The 14,636-nt window shown below is 42.1% G+C and overlaps 1 protein-coding gene across 1 annotated transcript in view; it reads right to left on the bottom strand.

Annotated features, from left to right (window-relative positions):
* The window catches only part of CFAP206 (cilia and flagella associated protein 206), a 603,144-nt gene that overhangs the window by 411,373 nt on the left and 177,135 nt on the right, over positions 1 to 14,636 (bottom strand). Inside the window, exons 6-7 of the mRNA XM_078648188.1 lie at positions 14,281 to 14,439; positions 3,506 to 3,714 (exon numbers count right to left, since the gene is read on the bottom strand). Of these exons, the coding sequence (XP_078504314.1) occupies positions 3,506 to 3,714; positions 14,281 to 14,439 (368 nt within the window). The remainder of the gene's footprint in view (positions 1 to 3,505; positions 3,715 to 14,280; positions 14,440 to 14,636) is intronic.

Here is a 14,636-nt window from a genome sequence, read left to right as displayed (position 1 = left end):
GGACGCCACAGCTGGCTCTGCTCCACGTCATGGAGGGCATAGGGGGTAACATTTATAAACGGCATCTCATGCAACTTGGCTTTACACTGGCGAAGCGGGATATCGCCAGAGTGTGGAAGGAACCGCGGGCCCAATCAGTGACCGCCTGGAAGAATGGCTTGGATTTTTGTATGGGGCTGGAACAGCCTGTGTTCGTAGCCAGGGGCTGCCCACGCAAACATTTGAAAATATGGAAAAGATGGGCGGACTACCAGGGTTGAGGCTGGAGCCGCCAACTGTCATGGAGGCTTACCCGATGAGATGAGTTCTGATGTAAGCTGGGACGTGGGGGTGCAGGGTGGAGGGGGGATCCGGGGAGGTGTGCTAACTTGTGCTGTGATTCTGTTGATATATATCGAGGCACTGACATGGACTACGCAAATGGTGTGCGACTTCAGGGGGTGGGTAGAGGGAGGGGGGAGTTGGTTTTATTGTGTCTTGCATTCTTATCATTCTCTTGGAGACTGCCCATGAAAGTCACTTTCTCCTGTAACAATGTGTGGTATGATTCGGCAGATGACAAATAAAGTATGTTTAAAAATAAAAAGGCATAAATCATGAAGATATGCTTGTCTATGATAATGTGATTGGGACATTAGGCAAACCCAACAAAAAATAGGTTCTTGGCTACACATCCAGCAGCTGTAGTTCAAAAAAATCCACAAATAATGTGGCTTAAAAATAAATCATTGCATAATCCCAAAAGGTCTAGTAATATTTCATTTTTGAGTTATGTAAACCCAACAGATGTGTTCCTCTTTCTAGAAAACTGAAAGGCAATGGGTTAGGGCCAGTATCTGACTGCCCAGCACTGACTCCAAACACTATGCAAGGGTTTCAAATTCTTTGCTTCACATGACCTGCACGTCTCATCAAGCACCGAGACAGCCACCCTCGTCACCACAGACGATGTGTCCGCACCCTCCTCAACAGAGTCGAAGCTGCAGCCCTCATCCTCCAGGACCTCTCGGCCCTTCGACAGAGTCTCCCACCGCACCCTATGAACAAGACTCAGTGACGTTGGCATCCGCAACAAAGCCCGGGAATGGATCCGCTCCTCCCTCACCGGTTGAACACAGAGAGGTCGACTACCTATATTCCAATCTGAACCAACAGAGATCAGCTGCGGAGTGCCTCAGGGCTCGTCCCTGAGCCCCACTCACTTCAACATCTACATGGCCCCGCTCGCAGCTATCATTGGGAACCACAGCCTCAACATCATTTCCTACGCTGACGATGCCCAGCTGATCCTCTCCCTCACCAACGAACCCACAGTCACCAAGAACAACTTCCATGACGGGATGTTACTACATGGATGATGGACAGCTGCCTCAAGCCCAACTTTGAGAAGACCAGTCCAAATCCTGGGCTCCACTGCCTCCACCTGGGACGAATCCTGGTGGCGGCAGACTTTGGAACCCCCCCATACCCTAAGACCAAGCATGAAACCCTGGAATCATCCTGGACTTTGTGCTCATCATGAACCGCCAGATCAATGTCGTCTCATCATCCTGCTTCCACACGCTATGCCTGCTCCAAAAGATCTTCAAGTGGATCCCGACTGAGTCCAGAAAGACAGTCACCCACACACTCATCAGCAGCAGCCTCAACTAAGGCAACCCACTCTATACCAGCATCGCCCAGAAACTCCTAAAGAAACTGCAGATTATTCAGAACGTCTCCGCCAGACTCATCTTCAATATCCCCCGCTGAAGCCACATCACCAGGAACCTGAGAGACCTCCACTGGCCCCCAGCCAACAAAAGGATCACCTTCAAGCTCCTCACACATGTCTACAAAGCCCTATAAGACGCAGGACCTGCGTACCTTAACCACCGCCTCTCATTCCACGCACCAGCCAGAGAACTCCGCTTCACCCATCTGGCCTTGGCCACTGTCCCATATCCACAAGACCAAGGCAGGAGGAAGGTCCTTCTCTTACCTCGCAGCAAAGACCTGGAACACCCTGCCTCTTCATCTCAGGCAATCAGAGTCACTGCTTCAATTCAGGAAGGACTTCAAGACCTGGCTCTTCGACTGAACCACAGTGTCTTTGGCGGGTCAGCAACCCCCGTCACCCCATGCCCCCCCCCAACCCCCCAGAGCCTTGTGACCCTTACGGGTCAGTAGTCACACTTTACAAGTCACCTGATTGATTGACTGATTGATCAAGATGAGGGTTTCAGCAGTGCTCAAAGCGAGCTGCAACTTGAGTGAGCTATGGTGCTATATAGTGAAGTTCAATGGACGGTGTTGACTTGAGAGTGGCATGGTTATGGAAGATATTTGGTGGCTCATTATGAGAGGTAAAGGGAATCGTGGCTGGTACTTTCACTCTGCAGAATTGTTGATGCTGTAGAGTTTGTTTTCTACCTGGTGTTAAATCGTCCCCTCATTCTGAGTATGGAAGGTTGATTGATTGATTTAGTTATTTATAAAGTGCAACTATCACTCCGGAAGGAGCATCCTGGCGCTATGTGGAAGAAGGAAAAGGAAGACAGGTATCACGATTATATGAATGATGAGCACTGGGAATAAGACGCAGATACAATTTTATTACACACACTGCATGTTTTCCCCTGATAGTTACCCCTGTACTTTTTTCCATCAAGGATTATCAGACAAAATTTGTGGGGGGGAAATCACGAGGTGCAGTAATATCCTCCACAACATGTTTAATGTTAATTAAAGAGCTATCTCCAGCTTCAAACCAAATCCGGATTTCATGGGGATATGTAATGAGCACCTTAGGCTAAAGGTGGTAGGGGTTTACCAGAAACAGCATGCTCATCTGATGCTTTTTATGGTGACAAAATCGAAGATTATTTTATATTCTTCTACATTTTATATATCCCCCTCAAACCTCTTTCATTACATCTGAAATCTATGCTTTCAAGCCTTCTTAATTCTCCAACTGTAACCTAGGCCCAACTAAGAGCCCTGAAGAAGCATGATATAGTTCACAAAAGAGTGGTCAAAATATCCTAAAAATAAGAGTTGTTTTAAGTCAGATGAACAGTTTTAAAGTCTCAGTTAAATAATAGTCACACCCATTTATATCAGCATATTAGGAGTGGAGTAGCAGATGTTCTCTGATACTATGTTCCCTTTACTGGCTATTGAGTGTTTCTAGCTATGAAACCCATACCATGATATCAGATACATTTGTGGTGTGCAGCCAGAGGCTTTTTGTCGTATTAACTCACCACCAAAAGATACCTGCTCTAGGTTTGGAGGCAGTCAGCAAGCAGGGAACGAGAGTAAAATATACACTTGTCGTGATCCGAGAGTAGCATTAATTGCTAGGCATGAACACACAGAAACAGCTGGGGTGGGGGAGTTGTTGTGTTATATAATAAGATAGTTATGTACCATGTTCTTAACCAGATAGTAATGGTTCAACCCTTTCAAGTCAATAGCATTTTACACTTTCAATAACAAAATAGTCAGATTCTCATACACTCACCAGAATGACGTTCAGGAAGGCCTCATGTTGTCTCAAATTGTAAAGGGCTTCTTTTAACAGAGGGACTTCAAATTCTGTGCTTTTGCCTTTGTTTGCCTCAATATTTTCTAGAACAGCCGTGTATTGGTTTATCAGCTCCTGTGAAGTGTGAAGTTCTGCTTCGATGTGGTTACTTGTAGCTGGGACAGCCTCCTTTAAAATGGTCGCCACTATGTACACAATGTGAGAGTGCAAACATTGTGACATTATTTCATGCATTATTATGAAAATCACGTCACCAACATGTCTTTAAATCCTGCTTTTTTCCCTTCATCCATAGCTTATTAGACAAATTAATACCTCTTCAAACAATGAAAATATATCACATAAAGAAGTAATAAATAAAATTAATTAATTATACATATATACACAACATCAGTAACTAACGTTTAATAAAACATATCAATGGTTGTAGTAACAGAAATTGAAGCAAATCTCTTGTACTGTACAGAGATGCATATAAAGTGAACTGGGCTCAGAAAACTTCAGGCTCATGAATGCCAAATGTAATAAACTGGAAAGTAAAATTGATATTCTCTTTGGTATTGGACTCACGTACACCTCCTTCTTCAATCAATACCACATTCATTTATACTTCATGTATACGCCTTCAGGCCCCTTATTCAATAGTTGTAGTGCCACAATTATTCAAATGGTGGAAAAAATATAGTGTATTTATTAAAAATAGTGTACATTATTACTCAACCACAGTTTCAAAAACAAATCATACATAAAGACCATTTCATAAATATAAAACTATTCCAACATGATCCAATTATCAAACAAGGGTCAGAAGACCCAAAGGGTTCAATTCAAAATTCAGCCTATGTTTAATAACAGTACAATAAAATACACTATAAAGCCCAGTGGCGGGAGGACAAAGATAGAAAATGATTATAAAAAAGGGTGAGGGAAGAAGAGAGACAAAAGATAAGATAAAACATATACGACAATACACCTATTGGTAATTCGTAAACTAATCTATATGTTCAGTCAAAAACGGGCATCTGATTAGTGCAAACTTTTTCATCAATTATGCGAGAATGCTCAATGGATTAAGTCTGTTCAATGCATCGACACGTTTCGGTGTTGTTGTACAAATAGCGACCACCTTTTTCAAGACCAAAATGTATGTCACTCTCTGAAATCATTGTCTGTACAACTGATTGGACTCTGATTTTTCCTAACCCGGTGTGGAGGAATGTCCTTTATCATAAATCAATCATTAGCCCAACTCTTGTTCCAATATAGACAGGACCAATTTTGTATTTTTATTGGTAGTTGGTCCTTGTTGATAAATTTCACGGAGTCCTGAACCAAAATGATGTCCCCAATATTTCGTGCAGAAAAACCAAGTTCTGTCAGTCTGCACAGAACAAGAGTTTCTCAACTTCCGTGGTTTCGTTTGGTGTCCGTATGGCTTACCTTCACATTTTCTGTTTCCACATGAAATAAGCCATACTTATTAAAGAACAAATACAGACCTTTAGAAATTTGAGTGTACCATTTGCTTTCAACCTATCAAATGAAACTCTAAAGGAAAAAGAGATGAATTGGCTATTATACACAACAAAATATAGCTCATTGTTGAACTTTTTAAAATCATCCTTCTTTACATCTTTCGTGAATGTACAAACTGCACGCTTCTCATCCAATAAGTCCAATATAGGCCAAAATACAAGCAACACCCTTTTTAACCACGCACTCCGAAGGCACCCAGAAAATCAATACAAACCGAAGCGCTTCACGACCTCGCCAGGTCTAGCAAACATTTAAACATCCCAGAAAGTACCTCAGACCTCACAAAGGGTATCGAAAGTGCTATATGAGTACAACTAAAAGCAGTTAAATTCTCTTCTGGAAAATGGATGAAATAACTGTACTCCTATGTGTTATCGATGTCTATAACAAGCATTTGCAATGGAATCAGTCTCGCCTTTGGGACCTTATAAGTGTTTAGCCATGCAACATAATATCCTGGGTCACGTGCTGCAAGGGATTTAATAGCTATAAAATTACTACACACTTGCTCATGTAGTGTGAGTCAGGAATACATGCTTGCCCCTGCCGTGCTCAGGGGTTGCGAAATGGTGAACATAACCGAAAGTTGTAAGGGGAGTAGTGGGGCCAAAAGCATGTGTTAGAACCAAAGTCTGTGGTTAAGTATGGTAACTGAGGCCTTCAGATAGATTCACTAGAAGCTGTGGCTGTAAGGGATCATGGTAACATCTGCCAATGGAGACAGGAATGTAGACCAAAGAACTAGCTCACCAGCCACTGAAGGTGATGCTGCGCCTTCAATCTGCCAGGATGAGAGGTAAAAAAAAAACAAATTTCTACCTTTCATGAAAAGTTATACCACAGAATATAGGGCTACCATAACGTCATACCAGAAGATGCTGCAAAATGTAGGCCTTTTTTACCTGTTAGCAGAGCAAACTAGCCCCCACCCATCAAAGTGAACACTGCAAAATACAGAGCCACCCATTTACATTGAAAGGAGATGCAACATAGAGGAAATGGGTGAGTCATTGAATTTTGGTGATGTTTTATTATCTCACCAGAGTACATTCTATTTCTTTTGAGAGCAGTGGCACATTCCAGTGTAGTCACTCACAACCCACCATTTTGGCCATCAAAGAAGAAATGTTTTCTTGATCTTTGCAATATAAGGGAGGACAAGCCCATCTTTCTAATTGTTTAAGGATACCCCTTTCCACATCATGCTGGGTTTCTTTCCATTGTCTAATTATTTAATCGTGAGTTTTTTAATTTCTGAAAATAATGATTTGGGGAGTTAGAGTAAAAGCTGCCTAGGCTGAATAGTATTGGGTGCATTATTTCATTATTATATTAGGACTCAATTCCCTGCTTTTTATTTCACTTTTAAAATGTTAAATGGCAGTGGTGTTTTCAGTCAAATGTACAATGTTGCATTTAATTTGGTTTATAAAATAAAATTAGAAAACTTTGCCTAGTTGAACATGTTTTCTAATCATATATTTTTACATAAAAAAGTGTATTCCTGCAGCTCACACTTTTTCAGAAACATAGCGAATAAGTGTGCTTCACAAAATTCATTAAATCCTGATTTTGTGAATTGAAGTTTTAAAAAAGAATAACTATGGTAAGAAAAACGTTTTGTGAATCACCCTGATCATGTTTATTAGCTAGGATTTTTGCAAGAAGTACACCATTGGGTTTTAAAAATGAGATAATTTTTTTTAATGAGGGTGGGGATATTACATTCATCTACCTAAGGAATTAATCCTAAGTTTGCTTTAGGGAACAATGCTTTCACTTGGCTATGTGTGAGAAATACTATAAGATAGTATGGGTAAGGAGACTGTCTCTAAATTGGGAGAAAATCCCGTTCTTGCAACAGAGCTTTTCTTAGATTGATACTCCATGTCACTTCCAGGATTTAATCGGAAGTTAGTTTTCTTTCAAGACTTATCAAAGAGGATTAGATCCACATAGAACAGCAAATTATATCTGTAACAGCTGGTAATTATGGGGTATAGTGTTCCATGTATAAAGGTTGACAGTATTTTACCAGTAGTGAGGAATCCTCCATAGTGAAGGTGGTAAAAGTAACTGGATATATTGTTACAAAAGGACTCTGTGTTCGGAGTGGGCATTTTTTTAAAAAAACATTTTCAAGATTTATCTTCATTTTACTTCCTTAAGGACAAAGTCTACCTTCTTGTTTTGTGAAAACATGCTGGGTCTCCTAGGAGTTAATGTATTAAATCCTTAGCTTTTTTCACAGAATTTGAGTGGATAAGCAGATTGGACATACCAACAGAAAGAATACACATTTCTTTCTCGAATTGATTAGTTTTGCATTTGATTTACCTATTTAATCTGGATAGTATTGTGAAACAAATTATTATGATGGCAATTAAAATACATTTAACTTATGGTTTTGGTTGATGGTATATTCACAAGTGCAACCTAAAAATCGTTTTTTATCCATTTTACAATTGCATTATCCACAGACCTCACAAATATCGTTCACAACAGAATCACAACCAACGTTTCTATAGACACACAAGTAGTTTATAGTCTTTGACAATCTAACACATTATATACAATTCTAAAGGCCAGATGCACTAAGGCCTTATGCAGTCATAAAGGGTCCGAGTTGTTAAATCCAACCATTTGAAACCGCAAAACAGCCTTGTAGCATTTACCAAACTCAGGTTGTGATTCAGTAACACATTACCGAATTGCAATTTGGGGTTGCGACAACACACTGATCGCTATTTGGAAGGGATGTGTTTCAAATAGCGTTTCTGTTGTAATCTTATCCTCCCAGTGGTATCTTCCGTCCACCCCTTCCCCTTGGCCCCAGTTGGTATTTCCCACGCTGAAGCGGTCATTGGAATGTTGGTGCTCTCTTCAGTGAGGAGAGTGGATGGTCAATAAACAAGTCTTAAATCATCCAGGCGTCTCGTCATCTTCTTTGGAATTCCTACATTGGCGACGGATCTGCGCAGGGGGCAGTCTTGACCATCTCCCCTTTGAGTACTCTCTCCACACGCGGAAAGAAATAGGAAGAAAGACTTTTTGAGTCACTCACAGATGATAAGAGGTATTTCCTTTCCGGCATGCGTTAAGTGGACGTTCAGGAAAAAAAATTAAAAGGTAACTAAGACTGCTGCTAGAGTGTTTCAGTGGACACTGTTGAAAATGGATAACAGAAGTTTGTGCGCAGCTTAGAAAATCATCCCATGAGCAAAGTTGTGGGAGGAGAAGAAGCGGAAAATAATTGTCGAAGTGACATCTTAGAGACCCTGGAGGTGTACGTTAAAACTTGGATAATCTAAATTGTGCGCACATCTATAAGGAGTGAATGCGGCAGCGCATAGAGGCTTTTCGGAGTTTGACTTTCAATGACCAAAGGCGTATGTATTGGCAATAGGGGCAATAAGTCAAACCATTGCTACGTACTGGTCATCTCTGTTGAGGGGACCTTACCTCATGGCGGTGTGTGTGAGGCGGCAGGAGTAGTCAGTTTGGAATCCAGGCTGGGGGAAGAGTCGTTACTGCTTCGGGTGTTCGAGTCAGCGGCTCAACGTCTTTTGGGAAGCAAGTCACCGTCATCGTCTCCTCAACGGGTCTCAAGTTCTATCTTATCTCCGGAGTCAAGTGACAGGCAGGAGTCGACGTAACGTGAGGGAAGTGATCCTGTCATGCGGCCATAGCGTTCCCTAGCAACCCAAGTTCAGTCAGGAGGTTTCTCCAGGTCAGCCGACTACAACCGGATTCAATCGACGTTCCCGGCGCACCAGCCTCTTTGAACCGGGCTTTTCAAAACCAGGAAGAAGTGTGTCGGTGACAACTAAAGTGAAGGCAGCTCGTTTTTGGGTGGTTACTAAGGTAAGATGTATGTGGTCACCTTAGGAACAGCTGAATTACCCTGACTGGCAAGTATTTATTCAGCTGTATACAAGGCGGTGAGTGACCTGCCTGAAATCCGACCTTGTGGGAAAAGAAATTCTGTTTAGTGTACCCTCCTTTGGACAGGAACTTCAACTCAACATGGGACTTGCATTAGGATTATTTAAGGGATTGAGGAGCTTGTCGGGTACATAACGATGTGATGATTGTATATTACATGGTTCCCATATTCACGTGTAATTTTGGAAAAGTGTAACATCAGTCTTGTTCAGATCTCATTTTAGCCTGCTTTTGGAAGCCACAGGGGTTAGGCCATCCTCTGTTCACCCTTTTATCCAGGTGAACCATGGCAGCAGCAAGCATGAGTCAACCCCCGCCCTTTTTGAATGAGATAGGTGAACCAGAAATCAGTTGGAAGGAGTGGGTGAAACTGTTCGAATCTTACCTAATAGCGGTAGGGGGGGAGAAATATAAGGCAGAAAGGAAAAAACACATTTTACTGCATAATTTGGGCATACAGGGGCGCAAAGTGTATGAGTCACTGCCTATGCAAGAACAGGAGGGGGAGTTGGACGGAGACATATGTTTATGTGCAGACCATGAGTAAATTGGAAAAACATTTTGGTGAGAGGGTAAATGTGGTGTTAGAACACCACAAGTTCTTTAAGAGATGCCAAGGAAAACAAGAGTCAGTGCAGAATTACATTGCATCGCTGTGGGGTCTTACTCAACTATGTGAGTTTGGTAATCTAACTGATTCCCTCATAAGGCACCAGCTTGTGAGGTGCACTAATAGCCCACGCATCCAAGAGAAATTACTGACAAAAAACCCAGGGTTAAGGGAAGCTATCGAAATAGCTAAATCAGTTGAGCATACTGCAAGATGTATTAAAGAAATGAAACCTAGCAGCGAGGTTGTGGCTTCTATTAATGATGAGGAGGACAAGGATTATGTGTACAAGGTGAAGTTAAAAGAGAACAGTAGCATTAGAGGAGAAACCAAAGAGAAGGGTCCCAAATGCTACAGGTGTGGCAGCAATAACCATTTAGCAACTTTTTTCCAGTGCCCTGCCAGGTATGTTACCTGTAAAAAATGTAATAGGAGAGGGCATTTCGCGAGGGTATGTAGAGATGGGGAACTGCACGCCAGAGATCAGGAGAGGAACACGGAGAGGGGTGCAAGTAAAGAAGTAAAATGCATAGAGCAGAGAGGCGGAAAGATAATTTTGCAAGTAAAGGATCTTAATGGTACTATAAACTCTATATATCCTAAGTGCGATGTGTTCATTGATGGAAAGTGCGTAGAAATGTACGCTGACTCATGTTCACCATTCACCTTATTGAACAAGGATGATTTTGTATCGCTGGGTATTTGCAATGTAAATGAATTAAATATGCCTGATATTTCTCCCACAGGATACAACAAAGGACTTATACCCCTGTTAGGCATGAAAAATGTACAGCTACGTTTTAAGGACAGGGAAACTTATGGAACAGTGTATGTGGTGAAATCTGGGTCCAATCTTTTGGGGTGGGTCCACCAGAAAGAGCTGGGTATTATCTTAGACCCTAATAGTGTTGAACAGGTTATGCTCACAGACAGGTCCAAAAAGAGTGAAAACATTTGTGAAGAGTTCAAACAACTATTTAAAGAGGAGCTAGGGTGTTTACACAAGTTTCAACATAGGATCAGGTTGAAATACAATGCGAGCCCAGTTGTACATAAGTTACGCCCTGTGCCACATAAGTTAAAACTCCCTTGGGGGATGAGTTGCGCAAGCTTTGCGGGTTAGACATAATCCAACCTATAAACTGCTCAGAATGGTTGGCTCCAATTGTTATCGTGGCCAAGTCCAATGGGGAAGGGATTCGTCTCTGTGTGGAGCCTCAATGACAATATATGGGTGGAACGACATCCATTGCCAATAATAAATTAAATGCTGTGCATCATGGGTCCTGCAAAATACTTTAGTGTGATAGATCTATCTATGGCATATCACCAAATTGAGCTTCATCCAGAGTCGAGACCACTCACAGCGTTCATCAACCCTGTAGGGGCATTCATGTTTAAAAGGATGCCTTTTGGGCTGGCGTCCGCAGCTGCCATATTCCAAAAAGCTATGCAGAAGATCTTGGAAGGTGTCGAACGTACCATGTGTTTCCAAGATGACATACTGGTCTATGGTCAAACCGAGGAGGAACATGACAGTATAATAAGACAAGTCTTCAGAAGACTCATGGATGCTGGACTAACTGTGAAAAAGGAAAAATGCAAAATAAAAGTAAAAGAAGTAGAATACTTGGGACATTCGATATCTGAAGATGGGTTCAGACCCAAGAGCAGTTTGATCCAGGCGGTAAAAGAGGCTCCCAGTCCCAAGAATAAAGAAGAACTAAAATCCTTCCTTGGACTTATGGAGTACATGTCTAAGTATGTTGACAATTTTGCTGCCAAGTGTGAACCGATGAGAGAGCTCTTGAAGAGGAACAAAGATTTTATATGGAATGAAGAACATGACGCGGTGGCGAACTCATTAAAGGACGATCTGATAAACTCACCGGCGTTATGTACCTTTGATACATTTAAGAGAACAATACTAGCTACAGATGCTTCCAACAACGGCCTGGGTGCAACCTTGATACAGAAGGATGGAAAAGATGAGAAGATCATCGCTTTTGCATCCAGGAGTCTCACAAACCCCAAGCGAAATTATTCGGTAATCGAAAGAGAAGCCTTGGCCTGTTTCTGGGCTGTAAGACATTTCAAGTTGTTCCTGTGGGGCTTAAGATTCACCATCCGTACTGATCATAAACCCCTCACCTTCATTTTTTCAGTGAAGGGGCTAGAAAATTGCACTCCTCGTATCAGCAGGTGGATTCTGGGACTGGAACATTACAACTTCAAAATAGAATATGTTCCGGGCAAGGAAAACAAAATTGAGGATTACCTGTCGAGGTCACCATTACCGGAAGTGGAGACTACAGAAGAAGCTCTTGACAGTCCCATATTAAAGATGGAGTTACCTGCTATCACAGAAAAGGAATGGGAGGAGAATATGAAGAAAGACAACGAGTTAATCACCCTAAGAGACTACATGGAAAAAGGATGGCCGAATAAGAAGAATGAACTTGAAGCCAGCATTGGGGACTACTGGGAAGTCAGGAACGAATTAAGTGTCATTGGAGGAAGAATCTATCATAATAACAGGGTGGTACCCCCCACGGACCTCAGGATGAAGGTCATTGACTTGGCACATGAAGGCCATCTGGGGCGTAGCACTACCAAAGCCAGAGTAAGGTCAAGTTTCTGGTTCCCCAGAATGGATGCCATGGCTCAGCAACTCGTAAAGGAGTGTGAGGCGTGTGCCAGGAGTGACAAATCCAAGGCAGTGCAAAAAGCACCGTTATCTCCAGTAAAAGTGCCAACCAAACCGTGTAGCAAGTTGGCCATGGATATCATTGGACCAATGCAGGAATTAGGAGAAAGGAAGAGATTCATGCTGGTCTTGATCGACTACACAACTCATTGGATCAAGCAGAAGTTCGTTCATAGTGTCACCACTAAGTTGGTGATTGAGTTCTTGGATGGTGTGTTCTGTGAAGAAGGTATACCTGCGACCCTTGTGACCGACAACGGGGTGCAGTTCACCTCAGAAGAAATGCGAGTATTCCTCAGGAAGATGGACATAAGGCATGAAACTACAGCCTTGTATTGCCTGAGGGCCAATGGCTTAGTGGAGCGTGCTAACAGGATCATCAAAGAACATATCCAGTTAGCTGCCACCAATGGACATGACATAGAAGGTTCACTTAAGAAGTGTCTGTGGGCGTACCACACCTCACCTAATAAAGTCACTGGCATATCACCTTTTGTGGCATTAAGGGGTAGAGAATCTTGCACTAAATTGAATCCCAGTTGGTTAAGTGGTGGCGAGGCTAGAGTAGTGGATCAGGAGGAAGTAGGAGAAAAGATTAAGCGACACCAAGACAACTACAAGTTGTGGTATGACAATAAACAAGGGGTGAAGAGTGGCAAGTGGGAGGTAGGTGACATGGTACAAGCTAGGAAGAACAACAAAGTGGGGGCCACTCAAAGTAAATACTACTCACCTTGCAAAATTGTCAAAGTGTTAAAAAATGTGGTTCAACTTGAAAATGGTCAATGGTGGAGTTTTGATAACATTGTAAGTGCATGTGTGTAATGTACTGGTCCTGGTTAACCCCTCCATAGTTATTTTGCAATGTTTTTATTCCCATGAATATAAGTACTGTTTTGTTCCCATTGTCATCCCATAGGGAAGTGAGAAGTGTTGTAATATTATCCTCCCAGTGGTATCTTCCGTCCACCCCTTCCCCTTGGCCCCAGTTGGTATTTCCCACGCTGAAGCTGTCATTGGAATGTTGGTGCTCTCTTCAGTGAGGAGAGTGGATGGTCAATAAACAAGTCTTAAATCATCCAGGCGTCTCGTCATCTTCTTTGGAATTCCTACAGTTTACTAATGGGATGTAATAATGTTTTGTGATTGAAATTCGGTTGCAAAACATTTATATTTGATCGACTACTGACAGACCGCAGTAACCCATTGCCAAATAGGAAGAGGGCCCCCCATGACCCCTTCACCTTTGTGAATGTTTTAAAAAAACGTTTTTGGGAGTAGGCAGTTGTTCGTGGGACCACTGTTAACTCCTAAAAAATGTTTATGAAATGTTTTCTTTTGGTTTAAATGCATCCAGTTTTCCTTTTAGGAAAACAGGATGCATTGAAAAAAAAGATTGCTTTATTGAAAAAGAATCAAAGGCATGGCGGTTTGCTGACCTGATTATGTGAATCAACCTATTAGCACATAGGTTAGTTAGCAAAATGATAATCGATTTGCTAAGCGATGGTGCGCAATTTGCAACCATTTTCACCAAATAGATTCTTAGCACCTCAGGCCCTAAATAAATAAACACAATTTCTTGATGATCACTTCATGGGTGTTAAATGCCTTTTTCTGTTTAGCTTGAAGCAGTGACTGAAAGTACTTTGCCATTAATTATGAAAATTAACACTGTTTGTCATTCCATAAAAAAATGCTTGTCTGCTCTCAGGGCAGGTCCTTGTCTAGCTTCCAGTAACGGGCTATGTATGGAATCTATGCAATTATCGCCCCATTCTTTTTAAAATTGTTTTATTTAAAATTGTCCTTGTATTTGGCAACCCACTTAACACTGAGACAACCTAGTCTACATATACCGATGGGTTAGGACTACCAGCCTGCAGCATTCTCATCAATCTCCCTATCCCCAACTATATCCCTGTGAGCTTACAAGTCAAGTACAATACCTACAGTCATCAATGCCCTCGCCGCCTTTCCCACAGTCTTTGTTGAAGAGCCGAATGCCTGTGACGATCATGGTGAGCTCCCTCAGCTGCCGCTCCTTGTCCTTCTTCACCAGAGAAAGGAAAGTGCCAAGCTCCGTCTGCGGAAACACACTCTGCAGAGCAGCTGAGGGGGCAAAGATATACACAAAGGTTAGTTAGTGATGGAGAAGTGTCAGACTATGAGGTCAGTTTGAGATGCATATCTAGCAATGATACATCAGGAGACACTAACTCAATTTCCACAATGTCCCGTCTGCAATAGGTGTTTGATTTACCATAACATGTGTAAAGAGGCACAGGGCCATTGAATTTTAACAGCTG

The sequence above is a fragment of the Lissotriton helveticus genome, chromosome 6, assembly GCF_964261635.1.
Source record: "Lissotriton helveticus chromosome 6, aLisHel1.1, whole genome shotgun sequence".
Taxonomy (NCBI): domain Eukaryota; kingdom Metazoa; phylum Chordata; class Amphibia; order Caudata; family Salamandridae; genus Lissotriton; species Lissotriton helveticus.
The sequence above is the reverse complement of the archived record's forward strand: the minus strand, read 5'-3'. Positions and strand labels throughout refer to the sequence as shown.